The sequence below is a fragment of the Triticum urartu genome, chromosome 3A (genome assembly GCF_056163025.1).
Source record: "Triticum urartu cultivar PI428250 chromosome 3A, HENAU_Tu73, whole genome shotgun sequence".
NCBI classification, from domain to species: Eukaryota; Viridiplantae; Streptophyta; class Magnoliopsida; order Poales; family Poaceae; genus Triticum; species Triticum urartu.
In genome coordinates this window covers 734,256,142-734,283,501 of record NC_141875.1, presented here as the reverse complement: position 1 = coordinate 734,283,501, position 27,360 = coordinate 734,256,142, and the positions used below count along the sequence as shown (strand labels likewise).

General features: G+C 47.5%; 1 protein-coding gene and 1 pseudogene across 1 annotated transcript; both read left to right on the top strand.

Annotated features, from left to right (window-relative positions):
* Positions 1 to 1,208: 1,208 nt before the first annotated feature.
* Positions 1,209 to 2,822, top strand: LOC147982422 (uncharacterized). The gene is made up of 2 exons (XM_087517327.1): positions 1,209 to 2,458; positions 2,678 to 2,822. The coding sequence occupies exons 1-2, from the start codon at positions 1,209 to 1,211 to the stop codon at positions 2,820 to 2,822; spliced, it is 1,395 nt and encodes a 464-aa protein (XP_087373453.1).
* A 5,592-nt stretch (positions 2,823 to 8,414) lies between these two features.
* Positions 8,415 to 9,641, top strand: LOC147982421 (uncharacterized; annotated as a pseudogene).
* The last annotated feature ends 17,719 nt before the right edge of the window (positions 9,642 to 27,360 follow it).

The window sequence follows — 27,360 nt, the reverse complement described above, 5'->3', positions numbered from 1 at the left end:
TGACTTGATCGCGGATGGAATTGAAGCGTCTCTTGATGTGTTTGGTTCTTTTGTGAAATCTGGATTCCTTCGTTAAGGTAATTTCTCTAGTATTGACACAGAAGATTTTCATTGGACCCGATGCACTAGGTATTATACCTAGATCGGATATGAACTCCTTCATCCAGACTCCTTCATTTGCTGCTTTCGAAGCAGCGATGTACTCCGCTTCACATGTAGATCCCACCACGACGATTTGTTGGAACTGCACCAACTGACAGCTCCACCATTCAATAAAAATACATATCCGGTTTGTGACTTAGAGTCATCTAGATCAGTGTCAAAGCTAGCTCCAGCATCTGGTGTTGCTATAACCGGTGGAGAGCTGCGCAACTGCGACAATTTCACTGCAGCCCCAATGTTATTGAGCCAAGGCCATGTTGCAACTGCAACAACACCCATGTTGTGGTGACAACTGCAAAGGGGGCCATGTTGCAACTGCAACAGCGGCCATGCTGTGGCGGCGAGCGTAATGAGGGCCATGCTAAAACCACAATGGTACCCATGTTACCGAGATATTGTGTGAGACGAATCAAACGGTTGTTGATCTGCATAGTCTATACTAGTGTATGTTTGTCACTATTCAAAAGAAAATACTGTATATGTTTGTCACGGTTAATTTAACCATTAAAATATTTTTGCATCCGTTGTAGCGATTAACTACTTGTAATCAGATAAAATAGATTGTCTCCTTTCCTTTTCTATTACGTGTTGTATTTTAAGTACTACTACTAGTATAGATGCCTAAAAAAAAGTACTACTAGTATAGAGATTAGGTGTTGTCTAACGGGTAACGGCAGTGCGTGAGGCGTGCGTTTGTTGCCGTGCGTGAGCTTGGGAGACATTACTGAGAGCAACCATCTGGAGATGAGTGAATTATGTTGTCACGGGTTTAATCACTTAGCTGCCTGCCTACATGCGGCTAGATATAAAGTGGAAAAGAAGTTAACGTCTACTAGTAGTGTATATAAAATAAACAAAACAGGAATAAGATATGGATACGGTGTCCTGGAGACGTAAGATCAGCATGTAGTTGGATTGGAGATCTTCTTCCTTTTGTATTGGGTATTGGAGATCAAGTCTAACTCTAATAATCGACGTCGACGACCACCAAAATAAGTACGTACGCCAATTGTAATCATCCCCACATCGACGCAAGCTACTCAGCCATGGCAGCCTCGCTCCCGGATGACATCCTCCGTGAGATCCTAGTTCGCCTTGATGACGCGGCCGACCTCTTCCGTTGCGCAGCAGCATGCAGACGCTGGCGCCACCTTGTCGCCGATCCCACCTTCCTACGGTGCTGGTGGCCGGACCACTCATGCGCCTCCTTCGCTGGGTTCTTTAACAAGCAACGGCATCGTAATCATGGGGCCAAGGTGCTCGTCCCGACGCCATGGTCGCCGCTTGGTCGTGGGCGCCGTGCCATCAGCTCCTTCGTGCACGACGTCCCGGCAAGCCTCTTGTACCGCGCGGTGCCGCTCGTCTCGCGTCGTGGCCTCCTCCTTGTGCGCCTCGTCCCACCCCGTGGCGCGATCGATAACGATTGGTGGGTCGTTCGCCTGGCCGTGTGCAACCTGCTCGTCGGGAGGTGCGAGATGCTCCCTCCTCTAATATGTGCCTCCATCGGCTCAGGTGACTATGAGTGTAACGGTTGTGTCGTCCTATCCGGTGATGACTGTCGCTCCAGCTCCGACGACGATGAGCAGACACCGGGCAACTCATCCTTCTACAAAGTGCTAATCGTCACCATTGGTCATGGTCACCTGATGGGCCTCAAGTTGGATGTCCACACGTTCTCGTTCGGCACTGAGAGTTGGAGTAGACATACAAAGTGCTTCAGTGGCACCGCAGATTCCGACTCCCTGGGGTTTCTGTGTCAAAGTGACCCCATCCTGGGCCATGGCGCCGTCCACTGGCTATTTCATAATTATACAACGGGTGGTTTCTGCCTTGTTAAACTAGACGCCCAGAGCGGCGATGTCTCCTTGACAAAGCTCCCCATCCCGGCGATGTATCATGCAGATCATGCGTGCCTTGGCCTGGCCACGACCGATGGCACCCTATCGGTACTAAGGATGCAAGAGGCAGCGAGTCCCAAGCTAGAGATATGGAGACAGCAAGAGGACCACCAGAGTGCACACGGTACCTCGCAATGGCTCTGTGCTGAGACGGTGGAATTAGTACAACCTAGGAGGACGGGGAGTCAAGAAAGAGACATATTTTACATACTAGGTGAGAAGTGCGGCAAATTACTTGTCAATGACAGGTGTCGGCGCGTGTACTCGGCCGACCTAGAGACTAGGACAGTGGAGGCAGTGGCGGACTGGCGCGGCTTACACCCTAACATCCCTTTAGATGTCGTGCCCCTGGAGATGGACTGGGCGGCGTTCTTCATTTCTCGTCTTGGTACTACCAGGTATATATACTTGGTTTGATATGCGGAAGTAATGAACTGTCAGTTAGCTAGACTGATTAAGTGTTGCTTCCACTGCTTTACACGATTGATTGATTGTCTGTGTCACGTTAATGTCGATTATTTTAATTACCGTGCTCTAAATTTGATGTCTTCCTCACACACACAAAATATATATTGGACGATCTTGATTGCTTGTGCTTCTGTTTTATGGTTAATTAGCAGATCCAGCCTTCCGGTTCCAACTCCAAGTGGAGAGGCAGCTCCAAGAAGGAGAAGGCGGCACCGGGGAAGAGGCCGCAAGAAGACTGGCAGCCGTGGGGAAGCAACAGATGAAGGAAAGGAGATAACCAGCTCCACGTGGTGATAATATTAGGATGTGTGTTTCTATGTGAACGTTTATTATGGATATTGTAATATAAAAACTCATGTTGCATTGGTAAAAAAAACACTGATCGTGTATCACCAAGTTGTAACCGCATTTCTTAAAACAGGCGTATGGATGAAAAGGGGCAGCAGATTCAATTTTCCTCTGGGACGACGACGTGATCCGGCCGACTTAGCCCTGCCCTAACTAGCAAAAGTATGTGGCAATCGAGCTAGCACATAATAGAACAGAAAAAAAGGAAAAGAAAATGCTGCAGATAAATTGCTTGAGGTACTGTGAATTTCAAACGGACAACACTGTTTCAAAAAACACACCCCGGCCGAGCGTACGTACAGACGTGCAGTACCCGGACACATGCAATTTTGGGCTGTAGCCTGTAGATCAATTACCCAACACGATCCAATCTATCTGTGGAAATTGCGGTGGACAATCTGTCTATGAATGCAAAGAATTAGCTGTTTACTATTCATGATACATTACCGCATGCAGATTTCACCCGTGTGGTGGTGACTTTATGGGCAATTTGGCGAGCAAGGAGAAGAGCTATCATGAAGATATTTTCGAAAGTCCCTTCGCAACCATTTCCTTTGTCAATTCTTATCTCAGGGATCTTCAGATTTGTGGCAAAGATACACCGGTACTGCGTAGGACTACTATGGTACGGCCTGCTACTTGGCAGCCTCCGCCAGTGGGTTTCGTTGAAATGAATACAGATGCGGCAGCAGCTAGTGAAGGACCTTATAGTGCAGCAGCGTTGGTATGCCGTGACCAGGGAGGTAATTTTGTGGGAGCTTCAGCGATAAAATTCAAGTTCATAACAGAAGCAAATACTTTGGAGGCTTTGGCCATCCGAGAAGGACAAGCTTTGGTAGAGGTCTGCATGTCAATTAGATTCATATTGCTTCGGATTGCAAGATGGTGGTAAAAGATATTGAGAAGCACATGAAATAATACAAAGAACTAGATGTTTCATTTCTTGTAACATAGTTCATGAGTTTAGGAGCTCGAATTTCGAGGCTCGCAAAGCATGTTTTAACCCGTTGGTTTGGACGCCATGTTTGGTTGGGCCGGCCTGGGGAGCTGCACTTTTTACCTCTAAACATTCTGGAGTCTGAATAAAGCTTGGCGAGAATGTCTAAAATAAATATCTATCGGATGATACGGGCCGGCAACGATACGGGCAGTGCCTTCGCATTTCCTTCCAGACGACGTGGTCCTCAAGATCCTCGTACGCATCAACGACGATGCAGCGGCCCTCTTCCGATGCGCCACGTCGCGCAAGCTGTGGCGCCTCCTCATGTTTGGCCCCTCCTTCCCCTGGTGCTTCTGGCCAGTGGACGCGTGCCCCTCCCTCGTCCGTTTCTTCGTCAGGGACAACAGGTTTGCCTGTCCTTACTTGGTCCCCCGTCCACGGTCGGTGATTTGACGTGGTCGCCGTGTCCTTAGCACCTTTGTGCCGGGCGCATCGGAGCTCCTGATCTACGCACAGACACTTGTCTCCCGCCACGACCTCCTCCTCCCGCGCCTTGCCCCTCATGGCGCCGACGCTGACCCGGACACAATGGTCGTCCACCTGGCGGTGTGCAACCTACTCCTCGGCGAGTAACATGCTCTCCCACCTCTAAACAATGGCCAGGTCAATCCCGACCCCTCACACTACTGCTGTAGCGGATTTGCTGTTCTAAGCGGCGCAAACTGACACTCGGACAACAAGAAGTGTAACTCATCATTCTTGTCGTGGTAAAATCACGGCAGATGCCATGAGATGGCTGAAAGTGGGGGGCTGCGTGAGGACGCCGGTGGGTTCCGGAGGCGAGGTCGGCACGCGCGAGTGCGAGACACAAGACATACCCAGGTTCGAGGCCCTCCGGGGGAGGTATCACCCCTACTCCTACCGAAATGGTAGGATACACACAAGGGTTACAATGGTGCTACTGGAGCTGTTTGGTGGAGGAGGAAGAAGGAGCTAGCTCTCCATTCTTGCCTCTCTTGTGTGTGTTCTAGTAATCTGAGATAGAGTAGCCCTTCTACATGGAGGGCACCTTGGGGGTCTTATAGTCTCCTCTCCCCCCCCCCCCCCCCCCCCCCCGCCCACGGATGCAATGGTGAAGATACATGGGCGCGGGGCCTAGTGTCATCATCTGGAGCCAGTCGCAGGACCCGCTGGGAGCCAGGGTCCACCGGGCACGGGTCACGCCGGCTGTGCGACACTGTTGCCCATCTCGTCCCGCGTCATGGAGTGGTTAGCGTCATGGAGATGGCTGAAAGTGGGGCGCTGACGTCGGTCGCCCGGGTCCGCGGGTATGGCCACACTATAGTCACGTGCTCCCGTCGTGGTGGGGGGGGGGGGGGTCTTGTCATACGGCTGTATGGGACGACCGCTGACTCGTCTCTAGCCGGCGTGCGGCCAGCTGACCCATATCGGGAAGCCGAATGGGGGGCCAACCAGACTGAGGGGCGCTAGCCGGCCCAATGTTTTGAAAAGGTTTTTTGGTCCCATTCCGGGCTCCGATGCCTACCCGGGGGTCATCCCCCCGACGGTTCTTCAAGGTGGTAATCATCAACTCGGAATGCAATCTCCACACGTTCTCGTTTGACGAAGGGAGCTAGAGCAAGCCCAGGAAGTGCTTCAATGATGCATCTACCGCCAACTATACCCCTATTTTTTGCGGTCTCGCCGTTGTTTCCCACGACACGGCACACAAGCTCTTTTATGATTTTCTCATGTCATGTTTGTGCCCAGTTGACATGTATATCAAGGATGGCCATGTCTCCTTGACGAAGACCCCCTTCCAGATGGACTGCCTAAGGAGTTGTAACCCGTGCCTAATGTTGGACATAGATGGGGCGCTTTCGTTGATCTATATGCAATGGGAAATGCTCGGGTTAGTGATCTGGACGACTGTGAATGGTATTTCAGATTGGTTATGCATTTGGGGGATCATGTTGACAGATCCAGACACTCCACGAATGGTGACTCTATACATGTTAGAGGAGAAGCGCGACACGATGATTGTCTACCACCACACCGGATTCGTGCGCGTCTTGGACCTTGAAACTGGGATGGTGGAGGAGTTGGTAGATTGGCCTTCATTCCATGCGAACCTCTAGGAGGTCATGTCGCTGCAGATGGATTGGTCGGTGTTCTTCCCTTGTCGTCTTGTTAATCAATACTTAGGAGGCGATGCCCAGATATTAATTACCAAGAGCAGCAATCTTGAGATGACGAGAATTTCCTACCGTTACTTAGCAATGACTTATGTTGGATAATTTATTCATGGTGGTTGATATGCAGCACACAAAAAATGACAAAAAAAGAAAGGAAACTACAAAAGTTTATGGAAAATCTATGGGGATTTGCATAAACATTGTAGAAGTAACATAAACATTCAAATTCAAAAGTTAATTTATAGATTTTTTTTCAACTATTCATTTAGGAAACTTAGCTTAAATATTTTCTTGGAAATATTCATATGTTTCACAAAATTTATAATATATTATGTTAATTTTTCTTCAACATTTAGTTTCCTCGTTTCTTCAAATTCTTTAGTGTAGAATAAATTATGGTTGCATATATTTTAGTGTCTTTATTAGTTCCATATTGTCCCAAAATTATTGAAAATTTTTAAACCCATATTCTTCGAAATATTGAGCTTTCTAAGGAAAAGAAGTCTTCAATATTGGTATTTTTGTTTCTTGATTTTAATATGGTACTTGTGACTACATTTCCACATGTACAAAACTGTTTTCACATTATTGCTAAAATTGCTTTCAAATTGGGCCAAACTGGATGTTTCCATGGGTATAAAATATATCAAGTATATTAAGGGTGGTAGTAGTTGACTGGGAGAGAAAAATAGTCGATTTTGACATTTTAGGGTTCAATATATAGCCGAGAAAAAAAAACGAGAAACCCTTTTCCCGTGCACTTAATTCAAAATGTGTTTTTTTAGAAAAATTGCTATAATTGTTTCAGCAATATATAGCTGGTCAACGCCACATTTTCTCTTTTGTTTTTTAGAGACGTCCACTGGGAAAAAAATGTCTAATCAGATGGATGCGTGATGAACGGCGCCTAGTACTTAGCGGGGCTGGACCGACTCGTACGCTCCTGAGCGGGCAACAAGTGTGCCGAAAAGTATTTCAAACAAAAAGTGTGCCGAAAAGGCCCCTCGTACTGTCCAGCCTGAGCAATGGCACATGACACCGAACATAGTTTTCCAAAAACCGAGACACGTTGCACATAATTGTGTTTTCCCAGATGTGTGCATCGTTTGGCATATTTTTTTAATCAAACGAAGACACTAGAAAAGTAAATTAAGAGAAAAAATTATGGTAATAAAATGAGTATATGGAAAGTATATATTGGGTAGTTTTTTTAGCTAAAAAATACTACTTAGATAGTTATTTTTTCAAGGGAAAAACTACTTAGATTGTTGCAATCCGAGACTTCATCGATCGGCTCTTTTGCAACAGTAGAGCTCGTAGCATCGGTGGTGGGCGGCGGCCACCGTTGTTGCAGCATCGCCGTTGTTTCGCCGCCGCCACCCACCCTCTAAGCTCCCATGCTGAGCCCCCTACAGTCGGCGACGAGCAGTGTTGGCCCTGCAACAACAAGCTTTGGTTTTTACTAGTGGCAGTAAGGGCATGTACAATGGTTGATAAAACAGTCTTATCTTAAGTCTTGCATGTAATTTAGAGATGACAAAAAAGTATGTCTACAATGGGTTATATTTTAGTCTTATCTTCAATAACTAGCAATTTCTTAAAACATGGTGAGATAAATTGTGCTAAGAGATCATCTCTTGTCTTATCTTAAATAAGAAAAGACAAGCCTTTTCTTACGAGTTCTTTCTTCTCCACCTCATCATTTATCCTACGTGGCACTCTTAAGATAACACCATTGTACATGTCCTAATGAATGGTAGCAGGAGCTGCCCGTAGTGGGCCTGCTTACTAGCGCAGTTTCAATCTTGAGGCAACATGTGGTTTCTGGCTGGGGGAGCAATCGTATATTGCCATGGCTAGGAGCTTGAGATGGATATCACGTGGTGGAGGAAAGGAGAAAGGATGAGCAGTCAGCGCTTGTGAGGATAAGGTTGCACTGTTGCTTGCCGATGTTTCCAGTGAGAGGACGTGGGACCAAGAGAGAGCACCAGACAGCCATGCGATTGAATCCGATCCGACGATGCGGATGTCCACCACGGTTTTACCGGCTGAGGGGAAGAGTTTCCCTATTTTTTATAATCAAACAAAGAAAATAGAAAAGTAAATTCAGAGAAAATGTATGGCAATAAAATGAGTATATGGAAAGTATATATTGAGTAGGTGTTTTGGTTGAAAAATACTTGGAAAATAAGTAGTACATAGATAGTACTATTTTTAGGGTAAAACTATTAAAATAAGATCACCCCTTTCTGTTTTTCTTTACGTATACGTGTTGTGCCGTGGCAATGCGCAACCCGCCCGTTTGTTGCCACATAGAGTACACAATACCGCCGATCCGATCGATCGTCCCGAGTCCTGACGTACAACTCGATCGACGCTACGATGCAGCTACAACGAGAAGCGATGGCCAGCGACGGCGGCGTCCCGCGCGGGTGGTCCGACCTCCCCGACGACCTCCTGGACACGGTGTACCTCAGCTGTTTCACGGCGTACGACCGCGCGCGCTTCGCCGCCGTCTGCGCTTCCTGGCGGGCCGTCGCGTCATGGCACCCGCCGCCGCCGGCTCTGCCGCTACTTCTCCCGTTCACGGGCAACGGCGACCGAGACCGGGAGGCGCGGGCGTACAGCCCCGAGGACGGCAGGGCGCTGCGCGTGCCGCTGCCGCGGTTGTTCGCACTGGGCAGCCACTGGAAGCTCCTTGGATCCCACCACGGCGGCTGGATCATCGCTGCCAGCAAGGTTGACAGCGAGATCCTGATCGTGAACCCTTTCTCCGGCGCCTAGGTTCGGCTCCCCCTCCCCGTAACGGATGAATCCACAGATTTTCGGAAAATCATCTTCTCAGACGATCCCACTTCGAGCGGATGCATCGCTGCCGCCATCATCTGGGACTGCGCAGTCAGCCTATGTAGAATTGGCTGCCCAGAGCTTGGGTGGATGGCTCCAGAATTAGCCGATTATCCGGACGGGCACGACGACGACTACCTCGACAACATCTTGTTCTACAACGGTGAGCTATATGGCCTCAAATGTTACCTCGGCTACATGCGGCTACTCAAGTTCGACACCGGCCTGAACAAGGATGGGGCTCTGAAGGTCACCTCCGTCCACCGGCTAGCCAACATCGACATGAGTATCCTGTGTCTGGAGCATGGCGAATACTACTTGGCCGGCCACATCTTCGAGCTGCACAGCAAGCTAGCGATGGCGGTCGAGTTCAATTCATACTGCAACGATAAGGAAACACATTTTGTTAGGGTGTACCAGCTTGTCCATGAAGCACCGCATCGCTCTGTGTGGGTAGAGGTGACGAGCTTGGGAGACTGCGCCTTATTTGTAGGAGAACTGTGTTGCAGGGCGGTACATGTGTCGTCGCGGCGCGGCACAATGGAGAAGAACCAGATCTACCACTCCAAGCAACGCCACCTTGACAACCATTGTAAAAAGGAAGGTGTGTCGGGGTTCACCCGCCAGTTCTTGAAAAGGTTGGACCTAGGTAATTGCCACGTGTACCACTGCGAGAAGGACGATGGTGTGCATCCGCCCTCCTCAGAGAGGATCACATCAAGAGGATATTATCACTACATTGATGTGCGAGATTGCTTGTGGCTTCTGCCACCAGATTTTTAACCAGCAGATTATTTCTTAGAGAACCCCGTTGCACCACTGATTTCTCATTCATCTTATGTAAGAGCATTATCTTTTGGGGGAATTTCTATTCCATGTTATTTAAGAATTTGCTATTTATGCTGCCCTCTGTTTTCGTAGATAGGGAAGGTATGTGCGCATCGGTTATGATTTAGGTACGATGTGTTCTGTTGTTGTGAACTCAAGGACTGCCAATGTCTCCTTGAGGAGGATACCCTTCCTGATCGAAGGCACCATGTGCCACCATACCTTGCCCTCGCCACTGATGAGACCCTTTTACTGCTTTGTATGCAAAGGAAAGGGCCCGAGCTAATGATTTGGAAATAATGTGGACGGTTCTTCATAGTAGCTCTGCACTCAGACACCTCAGCTAAAACGTCCTGACAAGAAACACACACAATTATTGACTTCAGAGTAAGGTATGATGAGAGTCCACCACATCAATGACATGCGCGTGTATGTCGTAGACCTTGAATCTAGCACAATGCTGGAGCTGGTAGGTTGGCCTCACGGCCGCCTCATTGGACACCAGGATGATATGCTTGATGGTAGATTGGTTTGCACTCCTTTCTCAGCTTTATAGTTAACATCAGGGCCATCGGCATGATCCATTAGATCCCGCCCCGGAACCACGTGTCGGCACCCACACCTAAAACTTGCCCATCGCCGGAGATGTGGAGGGAGATGGGCGAGGAGAGGAGGAGCAGAAGGAGGAGGATGCGATTTGGACGGTGTCGGAGCGCAGCTTAAATAGTCGCGGCTAGGCCATTCGAACGACTGGTGAGCCGCTTCAATACGGCACAGTGGCCGGAGTTGGTTCCTCGGGAACCTGCGTCCGCATTGAAGCGGCGGCTGCTGTGAAGTCGCGTCGGTCATGGCCGTCCTTCCTCCGTTGAAATCGCGGCATCGATGCCGGCCTCCTCGTGCTCTGGGCCGGCATGAATGCGGCGCGGTAAACAGGGCATGCATCAGAAGGAAAGCACGACAGGGGCGGTGACGAGTTTTTGGTGGGGCCAGGGCGATCAGAAGAGGGCTTGGGATCGGTCCGGACTCTGGCAAACCTCCACCACTTTTGTCTCCGATTTACGGGAGAAATCACGTCTGGACCGCATCATGGACTGATACAGAACCGCGTTGGATGACTTGCTTGGTCCGGATAGCGCGATCCGGATGGAGGTGGGCGCTTTATGGGTCTGCCTTAGAGATGCCCTAAAAGAAAAAGGGCGGACTATGTACTGTTGGGGAACGTAGTAATTTCAAAAATTTCCTACGCACACGCAAGATCATGGTGATGCATAGCAACGAGAGGGGAGAGTGTTGTCTACGTACCCTCGTAGACCGAAGCAGAAGCGTTGACGCAACGTAGAGGAAGTAGTCGTACGTCTTCCCGGTCCAACCGATCCAAGCACCGTTACTCCGGCACCTCCGAGTTCTTGACACACGTACAGCTCGATGATGCACCCCGGGCTCCGATCCAGCAAAGCTTCGGGGAGGAGTTTCGTTAGCACGACGGCGTGGTGACGATCTTTATGTTTAACCGTCGCAGGGCTTCGCCTAAGCACCGCTACAATATGATCGAGGTGTAATATCGTGGAGGGGGGCACCGCACACGGCTAAGGAACGATCACGAAGATCAACTTGTGTGTCCTAGGGTGCCCCCCTGCCCCCGTATATAAAGGAGCAAAGGAGGGGGTGCGACCGGCCCTAGTAGGAGGCGCGCAGGAGGAGTCCTACTCCTACTGGGAGTAGGACTCCCCTCCCTTTCCTTGTCCAAGTAGGAGAGGGGGAAGGAAGGGAGAGAGGAGAGGAAGGAAAAGGGGGGGGGGGCGCCGCCCCTCCCTCCTTGTCCAATTCGTACTAGGGGGAGAGGGGGCGCGCGGCCTGCCCTGGCTGCCTTTCCTCTTCTCCACTTTATGCCCATGAGGCCCATTAACCCCCCGGGGGGTTCCGGTAACCCCCCGGTTCTCCGGTTTTATCCGAAACTTCCCCGGAACACTTCTGGTGTCCGAATATAGCCGTCCAATATATCAATCTTTATGTCTCGACCATTTCGAGACTCCTCGTTATGTCCGTGATCATATCCGAGACTCCGAACAACCTTCGGTACATCAAAATACATAAACTCATAATGAAACTGTCATCGTAACTTTAAGCGTGCGGACCCTACGGTTCGAGAACAATGTAGACATGACCGAGACACGTCTCCGGTCAATAACCAATAGCGGGACCTGGATGCCCATATTGGCTCCTACATATTCTACGAAGATCTTTATCGGTCAGACCGCATAACTACATACGTTGTTCCCTTTGTCATCGGTATGTTACTTGCCCGAGATTCGATCGTCGGTATCCAATACCTAGTTCAATCTTGTTACCGGCAAGTCTCTTTACTCGTTTTGTAATACATCATCCCGCAACTAACTCATTAGTTGCAATGCTTGCAAGGCTTAAGTGATGTGCATTACCGAGAGGGCCCAGAGATACCTCTCCGACATTCGGAGTGACAAATCCTAATCTCGAAATACGCCAACCCAACATGTACCTTTGGAGACACATGTAGAGCTCCTTTATAATCACCCAGTTACGTTGTGACGTTTGGTAGCACACAAAGTGTTCCTCCGGCAAACGGGAGTTGCATAATCTCATAGTCATAGGAACATGTATAAGTCATGAAGAAAGCAATAGCAACATACTAAACGATCGGGTGCTAAGCTAACGGAATGGGTCAAGTCAATCACATCATTCTTCTAATGACGTGATCCCGTTAATCAAATGACAACTCATGTCTATGGTTAGGAAACATAACCATCTTTGATCAACGAGTTAGTCAAGTAGAGGCATACTAGTGACACTCTGTTTGTCTATGTATTCACACATGTATTATGTTTCCGGTTAATACAATTCTAGCATGAATAATAAACATTTATCATGATATTAGGAAATAAATAATAACTTTATTATTGCCTCTAGGGCATATTTCCTTCATGTACATCTAGAATGCAAGTGAACCTCACAACATGAAAGGGCCACTCTAGGCAGTGAAACTTCAACTTGTTTTGGTATCTCTCTACAACATGAAGTGCTCCTCCTCCGTTACAAGGGTTGACGTAGTTGTATATTGTATCTATAATACCTAAATAGTTCATCCCCATTATCTTATTTCTCTTGACCTCCGCGTCGCCCCCCTGCTCGGGCGACTCGGGTGGCACCCCAACCCTAGCCGCCTCCGGGGTCTAACTCATCTTCCTCCCTTCCTTCCGCTGCTGTCGGAGGACGCCGCCGGCATGCGCCTGGAGGCCGACGGCGGTGGCGGGGGTCCTTCCTCCCTGCCACGTATCAGGGGTGGCGGGGCCCCAACGCGCATGGAGGTGCGGCTGATCTAGAAGCGATGGCGATGGCTTCGACGACGGCGGCGGTGGTCGGCCCTGCCTCGGGCCACGGGCGGCTGCGTGCGGCGGCTGGCCTGGATCGGGCGGCGGCGCGATGCGGTCTTCTGTGGCACGTCATCTGGCTTTAGATCGGCGACGGCGTCGAGGGCCTGGTGGACTGCTCGGCGGCACCTCTGGCAGATCTGTTCTGGCCGGTGTAGCCAGTGGTGGTGGTCATCTTCTTCGTCGGAGGTGGCCGGCCAGAGGCTTGGTGATCGGATATCGAGATCCATCATCTAGTCCCGGCTGCGAGTTGTGGAGACATGGTTGCCGGTGAAAACCGAGCCGACGGCAGGCGATGGCGGCGTTCTACGCCGTTACCTTGGTGAAGGCATCGTCGTGTAACTACTTTCGACACACTCGTGCTGCTCCAAGGGAAACCCTAGGATCTGGTGTTCCAGATCGGACGATGACGGCACCGCGGTGTCATTTCTCTCTTGGGAGCATCGTTTGTGGAGCAGCGCTGGAAGTTAGAGGCAGGAGGTGAAGCGGCTTCGTCTTGCATGAAGCTTCCGTGGAGTTGCCAAGTCATGCCTGACCGACAGGTGGTACGCTTTGTCATGCCTGGTCGGCAAGTGCTACGCATGACAGATCTTCCAAAGACTTCAAGCTGTGTCGGCTGGTGGTACTTGGTAGCATGGTGCTAAGGTGTATCGATGGCGACTGCGATGTGCTCAGCTGTTTGTGCGCAGGGAGTGGCGCCGTTGGGCGCCGTGGTGGCGTCGACGATAGTTAGACCGAGCAAGGTTGATGCGTAAGTACAGCTCTGAAGATGGAGCGGTGGCAGTTGGCGGCGGCAGCCTCTGAGAGTGCGCCGGACCGGTTTGTTCCCTAGACCCGGCAAATGGCTAGGTTGGGGCCTCAGGTCTTAGATGTTAGGCTTGTCTGCAAGGTCTGTGGTATTAGGCCCGGACTATAAGCATCCCTTCATCAACTAGATAGAAGTAGCGACAGATGTTGCCTAGACGGTGGCTTCAGAATTATTGTTGTATTTGTTTGTAAGGTCTTTTGTGAATAATTAATAAAGTGTCTGCATGTATCGCCCAGATGCAGAGGCCGGGGGTCCTCCTTCTTTTCTAAAAAAAATTATTTTTCTTGGCATGCAACATATCCATATCAGCAGGCCTGCCACATCAAAATTACATTGCCGGCTTACGGATGGGCCCGACTACCACAACATCCCTGCCACATCCGCTTCCATTACTGCCTGACCAGCAAACATAACGGAGGCACTCCTGCGTTGGAAAGGCACTACACCGGTGCTTGTTTATTAATTTTCTGTTTATTATGTTATGGTGCAAGCGCCCAAACAGGAGTCTGCATTGAATATGGCCTCGCCTCTTCCTTCTCAGCTTCTCCGTCAGTTTCCACAAATTTAATCCCCTCCCGTGAGCCCCTTCAATTGTCGATCCACTCCTTATCACCAGGCCAAAATCGCCTGCACTCTCAACCCAGGGTTTACTAGATTCAGTAATCTAGTTCACATCGCTATGTGATTAACACCCAAAGAGTACTAAGGTGTGATTATGTTTTGCTTGTGAGATAATTTTAGTCACCGGGTCTGTTATATTCAGATCCGTAAGTATTTTGCAAATATTTATGTCAACAATGCTCTGCACGGAGCTACTCTAGCTAATTGCTCCCACTTTCAATATGTATCTAGATTGAGACTTAGATTCATCTAGATTAGTGTCAAAACTTGCATCGACGTAACCCTTTACGACGAACCTTTTTTCACTTCCATAATCGAGAAACATATCCTTATTCCACTAAGGATAATTTTGACCGTTGTCCAGTGATCTACTCCTAAATCACTATTGTACTCTCTTACCAAACTCAGTGGTAGGGTATACAATAGATCTGGTACACAGCATGGCATACTTTATAGAACCTATGACCAAGGCATACGGAATGACATTCATTCTCTTTCTATCTTCTGCCGTGGTCGGGCTTTGAGTCTTACTCAATTTCACACCTTGTAACATAGGCAAGAAACTCTTTCTTTGACTATTCCATTTCGAACTACTTCAAAATCTTGTTAAGGTATGTATTTATTGAAAAAACTTATCAAGCGTCTTGATCTATCTCTATAGATCTTGATACTCAATATGTAAGCAACTTCACCGAGGTCTTTCTTTGAAAAACTCCTTTCAAACACTCCTTTATGCTTTGCAGAATAATTCTACATTATTTCCGATCAACAATATGTCATTCACATATACTTATCAGAAATGCTGTAGTGCTCCCACTCACTTTCTTGTAAATACAGACTTCACCACAAGTCTGTATAAAACTAAATGCTTTGATCAACTTATCAAAGCGTATATTCCAACTCCGAGATGCTTACACCAGTCCATAGATGGATCGCTGGAGTTTGCACATTTTGTTAACACCTTTAGGATTGACAAAAACTTCTGGTTGCATCATATACAACTCTTGTTTAAGAAATCCATTAAGGATTGTAGTTTTGTTATCCATTTGTCAGATTTCATAAAATGCGGCAATTGCTAACATGATTCGGACAGATTTAAGCATAGATACGAGTGAGAAACTCTCATCGTAGTCAACACCTTGAACTTGTCGAAAACCTTTTGCGACATTTCTAGCTTTGTAGATAGTAACACTACTATCAGCGTCCGTCTTCCTCTTGAAGATCCATTTATTTTCTATGGCTTGCCGATCATCGGGCGAGTCAACCAAAGTCCATACTTTGTTCTCATACATGGATCCCATCTCAGATTTCATGGTCTCAAGCCTTTTTGCGGAATCTGGGCTCATCATCGCTTCTTCATAGTTCGCAAGTTCGTCATGGTCTAGTAACATGACTTCCAGAATAGGATTACCGTACCACTCTGGTGCGGATCTCACTCTGGTTTACCTACGAGATTCGGTAGTAACTTGATCTGAAGTTACATGATCATCATCATTAGCTTCCTCACTAATTGGTGTAGTAGTCACAGGAACAGATTTCTGTGATGAACTACTTTCCAATAAGGGAGAAGGTACAATTACCTTATCAAGTTCTACTTTCCTCCCACTCACTTCTTTCGAGAGAAACTCCTTCTCTAGAAAGGATTCACTCTTAGCAACAAATGTCTTGCCTTCGGATCTATGATAGAAGGTGTACCCAACTGTCTCCTTTGGGTATCCTATGAAGACATATTTCTCCGATTTGAGTTTGAGCTTATCGAGATGAAACTTTTTCACATAAGCATCGCAACTCCAAACTTTAAGAAACGACAGCTTAGGTTTCTTGCCAAACCATAGTTCACACGGTGTTGTCTCAACGGATTTAGATGGTGCCCTATTTAACATGAATGCAGCTGTCTCTAATGCATAACCCCAAAACGATAGTGGTAGATCGGTAAGAGACATCATAAATCGCACCATATCTAATAAAGTACGGTTATGACGTTCGGACACACCATTACACTGTGGTGTTCCAGGTGGCGTGAGTAGTGAAACTATTTCACATTGTTTTAAATGAATGCCAAACTCGTAACTCAAATATTTGTCTCCGCGATCAGATCATGGAAACCTTATCTTCTTGTCACGATGATTTTCCACTTCACTCTGAAATTCTTTGAACTGTTCAAATGTTTCAGACTTCTATTTCATTAAGTAGATATACCCATATCTTCTCAAATCATCTGTGAAGGTCAGAAAATAATGATACCTGCTGCAAGCCTTAATATTCATCGGACCACATACATCAGTATGTATGATTTTCAACAAATCTGTTGCTTGCTTCATTGTTCCGGAGAACGGCGTTTTAGTCAACTTGCCCATAAGGCATGGTTCGCAAGCATCAAGTGATTCATAATCAAGTGATTCCAAAAATCCATCAGCATGGAGTTTCTTCATGCGCTTTACACCAATATGACCTAAACGGCAGTGCCACAAATAAGTTGCACTATCATTATTAACTTTGCATATTTTGGTTTCAATATTATGAATATGTGTATCACTACGATCGAGATCCAGTGAACTTGTTTCATTGGGTGTGTAACCATATAAGGTTTTATTCATGTAAACAGAACAACAATTTATTCTCTTACTTACAATAAATATGATCAAATCATATTCATGCTCAATGCAAACACCAAATAACACTTATTTAGGTTCAACACTAATCCCGAAATTATAGGGAATGTGCGATGATGATCATATCAATCTTGGAACCACTTCCAACACACATCGTCACTTCACCCTTAACTAGTCTCTATTTATTCTGCAACTCCCGTTTCGAGTTACTAATTTTAGCAACTGAACTAGCATCAAATACTGAGGGGTTGCTATAAACACTAGTAAAGTATACATCAATAACATGTATATCAAATATACTTATGTTCACTTTGCCATCCTTCTTATCCGCCAATCACTTGGGGTAGTTTCGCTTCCAGTGACCAGTCCCTTTGTAGTAGAAGCACTTAGTCTCAGGCTTAGGACCAGACTTGGGCTTCTTCACATGAGCAGCAACTTGCTTGCTGTTTTTCTTGAAGTTCTCCTTTTTCCTTTTGCCCTTTTCTTGAAACTAGTGATCTTGTCAACCATACTAAAGGGGTGGTGGCAGGCTGTCGTCAGGCCGGGGCCCAACGATCCCCTTTAGTCCCGGTTCGTGGCACGAACCGGTACTAACCTTTAGTACTGGTTCGTGGCACGAACCGGGACTAAAGGGGTCTGACCTATAGTCCTGGTTGGAGACACAAACCGGGACTATAGGGCAATTATCAAAATCTACCCCTCCCCCCGTGTATCGCCATTTCAGCTTTGAAAAAAATAAAAGAAAATGATAAAAATTTCAAAAAATAAAATTCTTCGAGATGTAGTTATGAAAAAGTAAAACGGCTATATCTTTTGCATACGATGTCGGAAAAAAACGTATAATATAGGACAAAAGATATGCTCAAATTTCAGTTTTTTGGGTTAAATCTGGTCAAACTATGGTCAAAGTACTTATTCAAGAAGTATTAATGTTACTACATAATTATTCAAGAAAATTAGTGTTACTAAATAATTATTTCAATTTTGGTCAAATCTGGTCAAACTATGGTCAAACTTTTTCAAGAAATATTAGTGTTACTAAATAATTACTGTTTTTTAGAATAATAGTTTCAAACTCAAACGGTGAAACATGTGACCTAATGCTCAAGCTAAACTACTGAGGGTTAATAGAATTGACAGTTTACGTTTGTCAGAAAAACAATAAGTGCAGACTTGGAAAGTATGGGGAATGGAACTCCGAAGTTAAGCGTGCTGGGGGAGTGAGAGGATGGGTGACCGGCCGGGAAGCTAGACGATTTGGAATGAGTGATCCACACTTGAGCGGTTAAGAGAGGTGATTAGAGACTAAATCATCAAATAATTCAGAAAATTGAAAATAAAAAAATCAATTTTTTTCCAAATTTTTTTTAAAAAAAATACCTTTAGTACCGGTTGGTGTTACCAACCGGTACTAAAGGTCCCCCATACCATGGCGCGAGCTCACGCCACGTGGTTGGCCTTTAGTGGCGGTTCGTGCCGAACCGGTACTGGGGGGGGGGGGGGGCTTTAGTCTCCTCCCTTTAGTGCCGGTTGCATAACCGGCACTAAAGGCCCTTACAAACCGGCAATAAAGCTCCGTTTTCTACTAGTATACGTCTCCCCCTGTAACTCGCTCGAGTCACACAATGGGCAGCAGTTTTGCTTTCTGGAGCACAGTGCACTATTAATAGTCATATGTAACCACCGCTGCGGAAGCACGGTACTATGACGGGTACAATATAGCTTGAACAATCTCCAAACAATCACATTCGACAACAACAGAAAAGAATCCCAATATCATCGGCTCGCTTGCGCTTCCATGCGTGGCGGCATCCATGGCGTGTATCTTGTATGAGCAGGAAGCAGCAATAAACGCCCCTGTACAGTCTCGTATTAATGCACCAGCAGCACCTGAACCAGCGTCAGGGTGATCGCTAGCATCCACGTTTAGTTTAATTACTCCAACAGCCGGCCTGACCCATCTCATAAATCGCGTGGGTACCTTCATTTTGGTAGCGTACTATACCTCTAACGCTCATGGTTGATCAAGCTGCTGAACCGCAAGTTTCGTTGTGAGAAATTTTCGGGCGAGATCCTCTTCGTTGTTTCTCTCCAAGGTTGTATTTTCCTTTAGTTTTTGTTTACCTAGTGGCATCGATGAGGTGACGTTGACAATGGCGCATTGAAATCATGTCTCTCTGGCCTCTTTTTCTACCTCGATGGCGTCTTATTCGACGTTTGAAGGGCATGTGAGGGTAGATATTGCCAGATATGTTGGTTCTTCCAGGTCTTGTCAGTTAGTGTGTCTATGAAGGAAAGCATTTGGCTGGTTATTGACGCGACGACACCGATCCTCTCATTCGTTTAGTTTTGTGGAAAGTTCTTGTTCTACAATCCTCTGAATTAGTGGTGAAGGATTGCAAGCCTACCTGTGTGGGATGCTGCCCCAACCAATATTTTTTCAGCGGCAAATAGATATATCGTTGTTAGTGGCAAGTGACCATTGTGGTTATTGAAGTCTTGTATAGCAAGGGCATTTAAGAAGTCCTTATCCTACATGTCCAATACATTTTTCAAACTCCTGTGGACAGCGAGCAAGCGATGAAAGAAGGGGCTAGCTAGTCTGTTTTTCATGTAATTTTAATTTTTATACAGGTTGTTTTGTACTCCCTCCGTCCCAAAATAAGTGTCTCAACAATAGTACAACTTTATACTAAGGTTAGTACAAAATTGAGACACTTATTTTGGGATGGAGAGGGTATCTTAGTATTGTCCTTAGTTCTCCATCTACTATCTTTTCTAATAAATATTACACATTAGATGCTTTTTGGATGTCTTTTCTAATAAAAAGGGCTCAATTTGTTGATACATTGCACTGTCACAACAATCGGCATGGTAGTTGGCTTAAGTATAGCGGGTGTGGTCGAATAGAACTTCAATAGATGCACAAGTTGAAAGCGCCAAAGCCAAGTTAGCTAGTGATTGGAGACCGAACTGTGACGAAACCTCAGAAATCATTATGTATGTATACGATTCCAAGCCCGATTAATCCCCGCCTGATCCCATCATATACACCATTCATTCGCTGTTGATGCTTGCACTCGCCCGTTGGCCGTCACCGTTAGATCCATGGAACCGGCGGTGGTCTTAGTCCTCGAGATCCTCGTCTGCGACCTCGCCGCCCTCTTTCGTTGTGCCATGGTATGCAAATGGTGGCGCCGCCGCGTGGCCGACCCCTCCTTCCTCTAAAGCTGTTGGCCGCCTGAGGACGTGCCTTAGGCCTTCATTGGATTCTTCAGCGCTTTGTCCCGACATCACGGTCTGCTTTAGGCCCTGCTCGCCGCACCCTAGCCTCCTTCATCTCGTCCGCCTCCGCCGGCCTCTTCTTTTTTTTGCGGGGGAAAAGCATTTCATTAATTGATAATGGTTTTACATTCCTCACTAATGATAGTGCTAATCTCCTGAGGTACATTAGAGAGCCAGCATGCAGTGCGTTGTTGGCCACGGCCAATGGCTGCCATGGCGTGGTGCGCCGCACGCCACGGCCTTCTCCTCATGCGCCTTGGCCGGGGATGCTCATGTGGACCCGAACCCGGCCATCATCCACCAAGTGCACCAAGTACTATCGCCCGTGGAGTGGAGCTCGGCCTGGGCCGCCTACAACTAGAGACACGAGCGGTAGGTCATTCTAACCGGTGCGTATTTGTTGTCCAAGGTGCTCATGGTGGACACGCGGTACAATGTTTACACGTTCTCGTCAGACCAAGCGAGCTAGAGACACGAGCCATGTGCCATGTTTGGTCGACCAACGCAAGCCGTTCCATCAGAGTGAAGCCATTTTGTTCCACAGAACACCACACTCCTAGGCTACTCGTGATTGTTCGTCCATCATGGACTTGAACGCTGAGACCGGCCATATCTCCTGCGCGGAGCTCCTAATCTCTTGTCTTGAGACATGCCTTGGCACATTTACGTTCTTGACCTCGTAACCGCGGTAATGCAGGAGGCCAAGGACTGGCCTAAAATTTGAAGGAAGGTCGTGCCCTTTTGAGGAGGAAGTGCCGGCGATCTTTGTTTCTCAGCTTGGCAGTCGAACAATACCGTGAGACTTACAAAAATAATGAGATTGTTTCTGTCCTTTAATTTAATTTACTTAGCAAAGAATTGTTGACAGAGTGTATTGTTGTGGGTTGGCATGGATGAATTATGGGTGCATTTTGATTTTATTTCTGTATGGTTTTGAGATATGGTTTTTTTCTCCCAAATATTCAATAGTTCAGTTCTCCAGAAAAAAAGGTCGCAATTTTTTTCAAATCAGCAAGAAGAACAAGTAAATTCAAATTCACATTCAAACCAAAAGAAACAAGAGAAACTCTCGCTCGCGCTGCTCCCGCGAGCGGCTGGGCGAAACCCTAGTCCGTCGCCGCCGCTTCCCACACCTTCTCCTGCCCCTCCCTCGCCGCCGCCAGGGGACGGCGCCGGGCAAAGCCCGTGCGTGCGTCGGTGACGGCGGGGTCCTTCCCTCCCCATGAGGCGCGGGCGGCGCGGGACGTCCAGCTTCCGTGGTGGCGCGCTTGGCCAGGAACGGCGTGCAGTCGAGTGGATCTGGCGTGGGGCGGCCAGGAAGGGGTGGATCTGGCACCGGCGAGGGCGTGGCGCGGCCTGCCGCGGAGGCGGCCAGGCGAGCGGATCTGGCGCCGGCGAGGGCGCGCGTCCTGGGGCGAGCGGGCGTGGTGCGCGGCCTGGCCCGGGCGGCCAGGCTAGGGCGCGCGCGGACGCGGCCCAAGGGGGGTACGGCCTGGCGCGGTGGCGGCCAGGCGAGGGCGCGTGGAGGTCCATGGTCCAGGCGTGGGTCACTCATCGCAGGGAGGGGGGCTAGGGAGCGCGCGCGGTCGCAGGGCCGGCGTGGCTTGCCCCTCCGGGTGAGTGGCGGCCCGGCCTGGCCAGATCCGAGGGTGGCATGCTGCTGGTTGCCTCGGATTCGGCGCGGGCTGGCGGGGTGGCACCCCTCCAGCGTCTAGCGGCCGGATCTAGACGAACCTGGCCAGATTCATGGTGTGTTGGACGCGCGCCGGCCCTGCGCGTTGGTCCTGTGATGCTGGAGCAGGCGGCTCCGGCCGTGATAGATGCGGGATACAAGGACTGATCTGGTCACTGTAGGCTTGCCGTGGGCAGGGTGGACCACGACTCCATGGCTTCTTCGACTAGGTTCTGCGGCGGTGGCGGTGCGAGACTGCATGGATGAGCTTCTGTGGGCACGAGCGAAGGTGTGTGGCGATACGGACGAAAGTCCTGCACGACCAGAGGCCGGTGGCGATGGCGCCTGTGGGTGTCATTTTCCTCCTTGGAGGCGTCACCTGAGGTGTGTCGGCATCTTCCTCGTGCTCGGATGGTGGTTTGTCTCCGGGCGAAATCCTAGGTCCGGTGTTGGATCGGCGTGATGGTGGCGTGTTTGACGTCGTTCCTCTGTTGGGAGCATCACGTTTGGAGACATTTCCTGGAAGCTCTTTGCGGCGCTCCTCCGGTGCTCGCCGCTGTTCAAGGTGAAGCTGCAGGCGCAATGTACGAAATCATCGATGAGTCCAAGACGAAGCTCTTCCTGGGATCGACCAAGTCCCGCCATCTTCCCCCGACTTCGAGGGTGGATGGTGCGTTGGCGAGGGAAGTTGCTTAGCTTAGGACAGGTGCTTCGGTTGTGTAGTGATGTTGTTTGTGGTGGGTGTATCTCTCTGCAGCTATTAAGGCCATAGTTTTTCCTTTCTCTTTGATCCTCGGATCTTCACCATGTTGTTCTTCCGCTGCTTTATGCTAAACCTGAATCAAGTCAGCAATTTGTTGGATCTTCCAAAAAAAACATTCAACCAAAGCAACTAGATGATACCCCGCGCGTTGCTGCGGGTACGTGTAGGTCTATCTCTATAAAATTGCAGATGTGATAGTAAGAGTAGACATTGAGTAATATAATGTAGAATAAGAGCTAAAAGAAGATTTTCTTGCTAAGTTCTTAGTGCTTTGCCACAATGATTAACTTTAATCTGCACAAAAGTCATATTAAATTTTCTAACAATTAATCATCTAATGATTAACTTTGGATGGAACTAACCAAAATGTAACATCGAAAGGAGCCATAAATTTAATCTGCACAGAATAAAAAAGTGTTTATCTTATTATTTACTTTTGTTTCTTGGGAAAAGGTCGCCAGCATGTAACATTGAAAGGAGCCGTATATATAAGTTTAAATACTCGGAAGGACATATAAATATTTGAAAGAAAAACGAATTGCTCTAAGTCAAGAAAGAGGAGCAGTTGTCTCTAATTAATTTAGCAAGTAAGTAGTGGAATGAAACAGGAGGAGAAAAATACAACACGGCTACACATATTATGCCCCAAATGTGGAGCTTCATGCATGTCGGTTGGAATCCCTTGCCCGTAAACTGCAGCAACAGACTGACCTATTGATGCAAAATCAAAGACAATGAAAAAACATGATGCGTTAGATGGCAAAAACCTAAACTAACCAAAATAATACAGTGAATCATGGAATGCAAAAAAGATCCTAAAAGGAATAAGATCTGTATGAGTGAGATGGAATAGACATCCCGTGGTCGATACCTTGTAACTCACAATGTATAGCCAGTGTTCCAGCCGGTGGCGTGGTGGTGGACCTCACCATACGTCTCACTTCCTTCACCGTTGTGGTTCTTCAGTGGATTCTATAAGTATTTGAGTAGACATTGAGTAAGAGTAGGTCTATCTCTATAAAATTGCAGATGTGATAGTAAGAGTAGACATTGAGTAATATAATGTAGAATAAGAGCTAAAAGAAGATTTTCTTGCTAAGTTCTTAGTGCTTTGCCACAATGATTAACTTTAATCTGCACAAAAGTCATATTAAATTTTCTAACAATTAATCATCTAATGATTAACTTTGGATGGAACTAACCAAAATGTAACATCGAAAGGAGCCATAAATTTAATCTGCATAGAATAAAAAAGTGTTTATCTTATTATTTACTTTTGTTTCTTGGGAAAAGGTCGCCAGCATGTAACATTGAAAGGAGCCGTATATATAAGTTTAAATACTCGGAAGGACATATAAATATTTGAAAGAAAAACGAATTGCTCTAAGTCAAGAAAGAGGAGCAGTTGTCTCTAATTAATTTAGCAAGTAAGTAGTGGAATGAAACAGGAGGAGAAAAATACAACACGGCTACACATATTATGCCCCAAATGTGGAGCTTCATGCATGTCGGTTGGAATCCCTTACCCGTAAACTGCAGCAACAGACTGACCTATTGATGCAAAATCAAAGACAATGAAAAAACATGATGCGTTAGATGGCAAAAACCTAAACTAACCAAAATAATACAGTGAATCATGGAATGCAAAAAAGATCCGAAAAGGAATAAGATCTGTATGAGTGAGATGGAATAGACATCCCGTGGTCGATACCTTGTAACTCACAATGTATAGCCAGTGTTCCAGCCGGTGGCGTGGTGGTGGACCTCACCATACGTCTCACTTCCTTCACCGTTGTGGTTCTCCAGTGGATTATATTCTCCAGGAAGATGGTGATCCCGCTGAGGAGGATATGGATGTATGGTTGCACATGGTGAACCACGGAATCCTCTCGGTTGTCATCAATTGGCAGTGCCTCCCGAGCAGAACTCACAAGCGGCCATCATGAAGATCATTGTGGAGATGGCCATCCAAGAGACAGAGGCATGGCATATAGGAGGATAAATGAGTAGTGCGCTGCTCGTTTACATCGGTAGCCCGATGGTCACCCGCCTCGCCTTTATGGTTATGTGCATGATGCTATGAGGAGAGGAAGGGACAAATCTGCATTACTTCCGTAGCCGGCTGATCGTCTGCTTGATCAGTTGGTTTTTTTTTTCGAAAAGGGGGTCTCCCCGGCCTCTGCATCAGAGCGATGCATACGGCCATCTTATTAACCAAATAACAAAAAGTGCCAACAAGGTTTCACAGTCTCCAGCTAAACAAAAAGAAAAAGAAAAATGCAGCTCACACAGAGCGACAGACGGCTAGATACACAAACTAGCCCGAAAAAGATGCCACAACCGGCTGGCTAACAATAGATAGGGAAACTAATTGCCTATCCTATTACATGACCGCCATCCAAACCGGTTGAAGATATCCCGAGCTACCATCTCCCAACGGATAGATCCAGTAACCAAATGTTCCCTGGCCTCCATCGGAGTAAGTAGCGACCACGAACGGATCAGTGCCGTAGCTCGGAAAATAACCTGCAAAAAATGAATCCGTGATGTTCTGTTAAAAACCAAATCATTTCTGCAATTCCAGACAGTCCATAACAAAGCGCAGACTCCAACCCGAATATGTCTTGCTAATACAGGCTCAACCCCATTAAGCCATGTCCCAAATAAAGCATTGACAGAAGTCGGCGGAGTAAGATTAAAAGCAATATGGACCGTCCGCCAAAGAACTTTGGCCAACGGGCAATCAAAGAATAAATGCTTAATCGTCTCATCCCGATCACAGAAACTACACCTAGTGCTCGTCTGCTTGATCAGTTGTGTGTACATGCACCTAGTGTTGTGACATGTGGAGAAGAAGCTAGGGTCAAGTCTGGATGGAGGCCATGTAATCGGTGGTCTGTGGGGAAATATGAAGCATTACAGCACTAGTAACTGCAGGGAACAGATAGGACAACTCTCAAGAAAACTAAGACAACAACGAATGATATGGCTTCACCATCATCGACAGAAAGGAGTACCCTGGATGACTTCCCTCCACAGTTGCGGGATCTGAGCTTGCTGAAAAAGGCTACCATCCCTGTAGTAGAAGCTCGGCTCTGAACCAGTTGCGGGATCTGAGCTTGCTGAAAGAGCCTTCGCGACGCCTAGCGGTTGTTCGACGAAATGCCTGAGAAGAGCGGCGTCACCTGGAGCGTGCTCGTCTAGGGCCACGCGCAGTCCGGCGCGGCCGGCCTCGCCATGGGGGCGTCCAGACCATCTCCAAGAAGGGGCATGGCCAGAGCACTACGCGTGAGTGGTTTATCTTCTCAGTCGAGCAGGCCATCTCCAAGAAGCCGAGTCTTTGATCAGTGGCATGCCTATAGAACCTGGCATCTTGGTGTACAGAGCTCTGCTTAGTAGCTGCCATATCCGCGGCAACCTTGGGTCTTGATCAGGGTGTCCACACACCTGATCGAGCTCTACCCTCACGACTCCTCTGCCCATGTTCAGCTGTCGAAGGTCTTTGCCAGTGATGGTAACTGGGGTAATGCTGCTGAGATCAGGGAGGCCATGTCAGGTAAACTGATAGTGAAGAACCCTGCTTGGAGCTGTTTTGAGGACCTGATACAGGTTGGATAACATGAGGGTCAGCTCTGCATAAGAACTGAGATTGCAGGATGCATGTTGCAGACAAAATCGCCATTGATAAATGAGAGCGACTTTGTTGCAGTGTTCACAGGTATGAAAGAAACCGCTTGTAAATCTGATAAACTTATGGAACAGAACATAAATCATCTGCCACCAGAGTACATTATCCTCTACTTTTACGCTGTTGCAGCATAGCATGCAGTTGCGGTACTGGGATCAAAGAACTCTCATATTCGAACGATCTTGAAGGCTTGTTCGGCTGCTGGATAACCAAGATTAAACCAGCAGGGCCCAAATCTGATAGTACATGAATAACAGGTCAGCATATCTTCATCTACTCCTTTTTAGGGAAAAATCAGCGCCTCTGCTTTATTTATTGAAATCAGCACCTCCTTTACTCTGTAAACCTCAGTTAACCATGAAGGACAGAAAGATACATCATTACAGCTTGTGAATTGCAACAATGTGATCCTTAACTTGTTGAGCTTAATTCCCCAAATTCTGTGTGCACACAGCTCGGTGCCACATGAAGCGTGCTCGGGCTGGGTCTTTTTCCTTCACCGCACCGGGATGAGAAGAGGGTGAACATTGCTTGCCAGATCAATGAATCACCATCCTCTTCTGCGCCAGCCGACCACCGCCTCCCCTTATTGTTTAAACCCTTTGTTTTACAGGTCAGAGATGGCATTTTTAGCATTATGCAGACTACTGACACAACAAAGCTTTAACAGAGCACCAAGTTAGTAATGATGATTACCAATATGCTTCAATTTTTGTCAGGACGAGGGATTATCTTAAAACTTGACGATTTAAACAAAGGCACTTCTACGACTACCAGTAACAAATCTCCAGCTACCAGTTTAAAGTGAACAACAGGTTTGT

Bases quoted from the DNA above. Each gene is read 5' to 3' on its own strand.
- LOC147982422 (XM_087517327.1), top strand. From the start codon at position 1,209: ATGGCAGCCTCGCTCCCGGATGACATCCTCCGTGAGATCCTAGTTCGC. The intron at 2,459-2,677 runs GTATATATACTT...ATGGTTAATTAG, and splicing joins TCTCGTCTTGGTACTACCAG to CAGATCCAGCCTTCCGGTTC.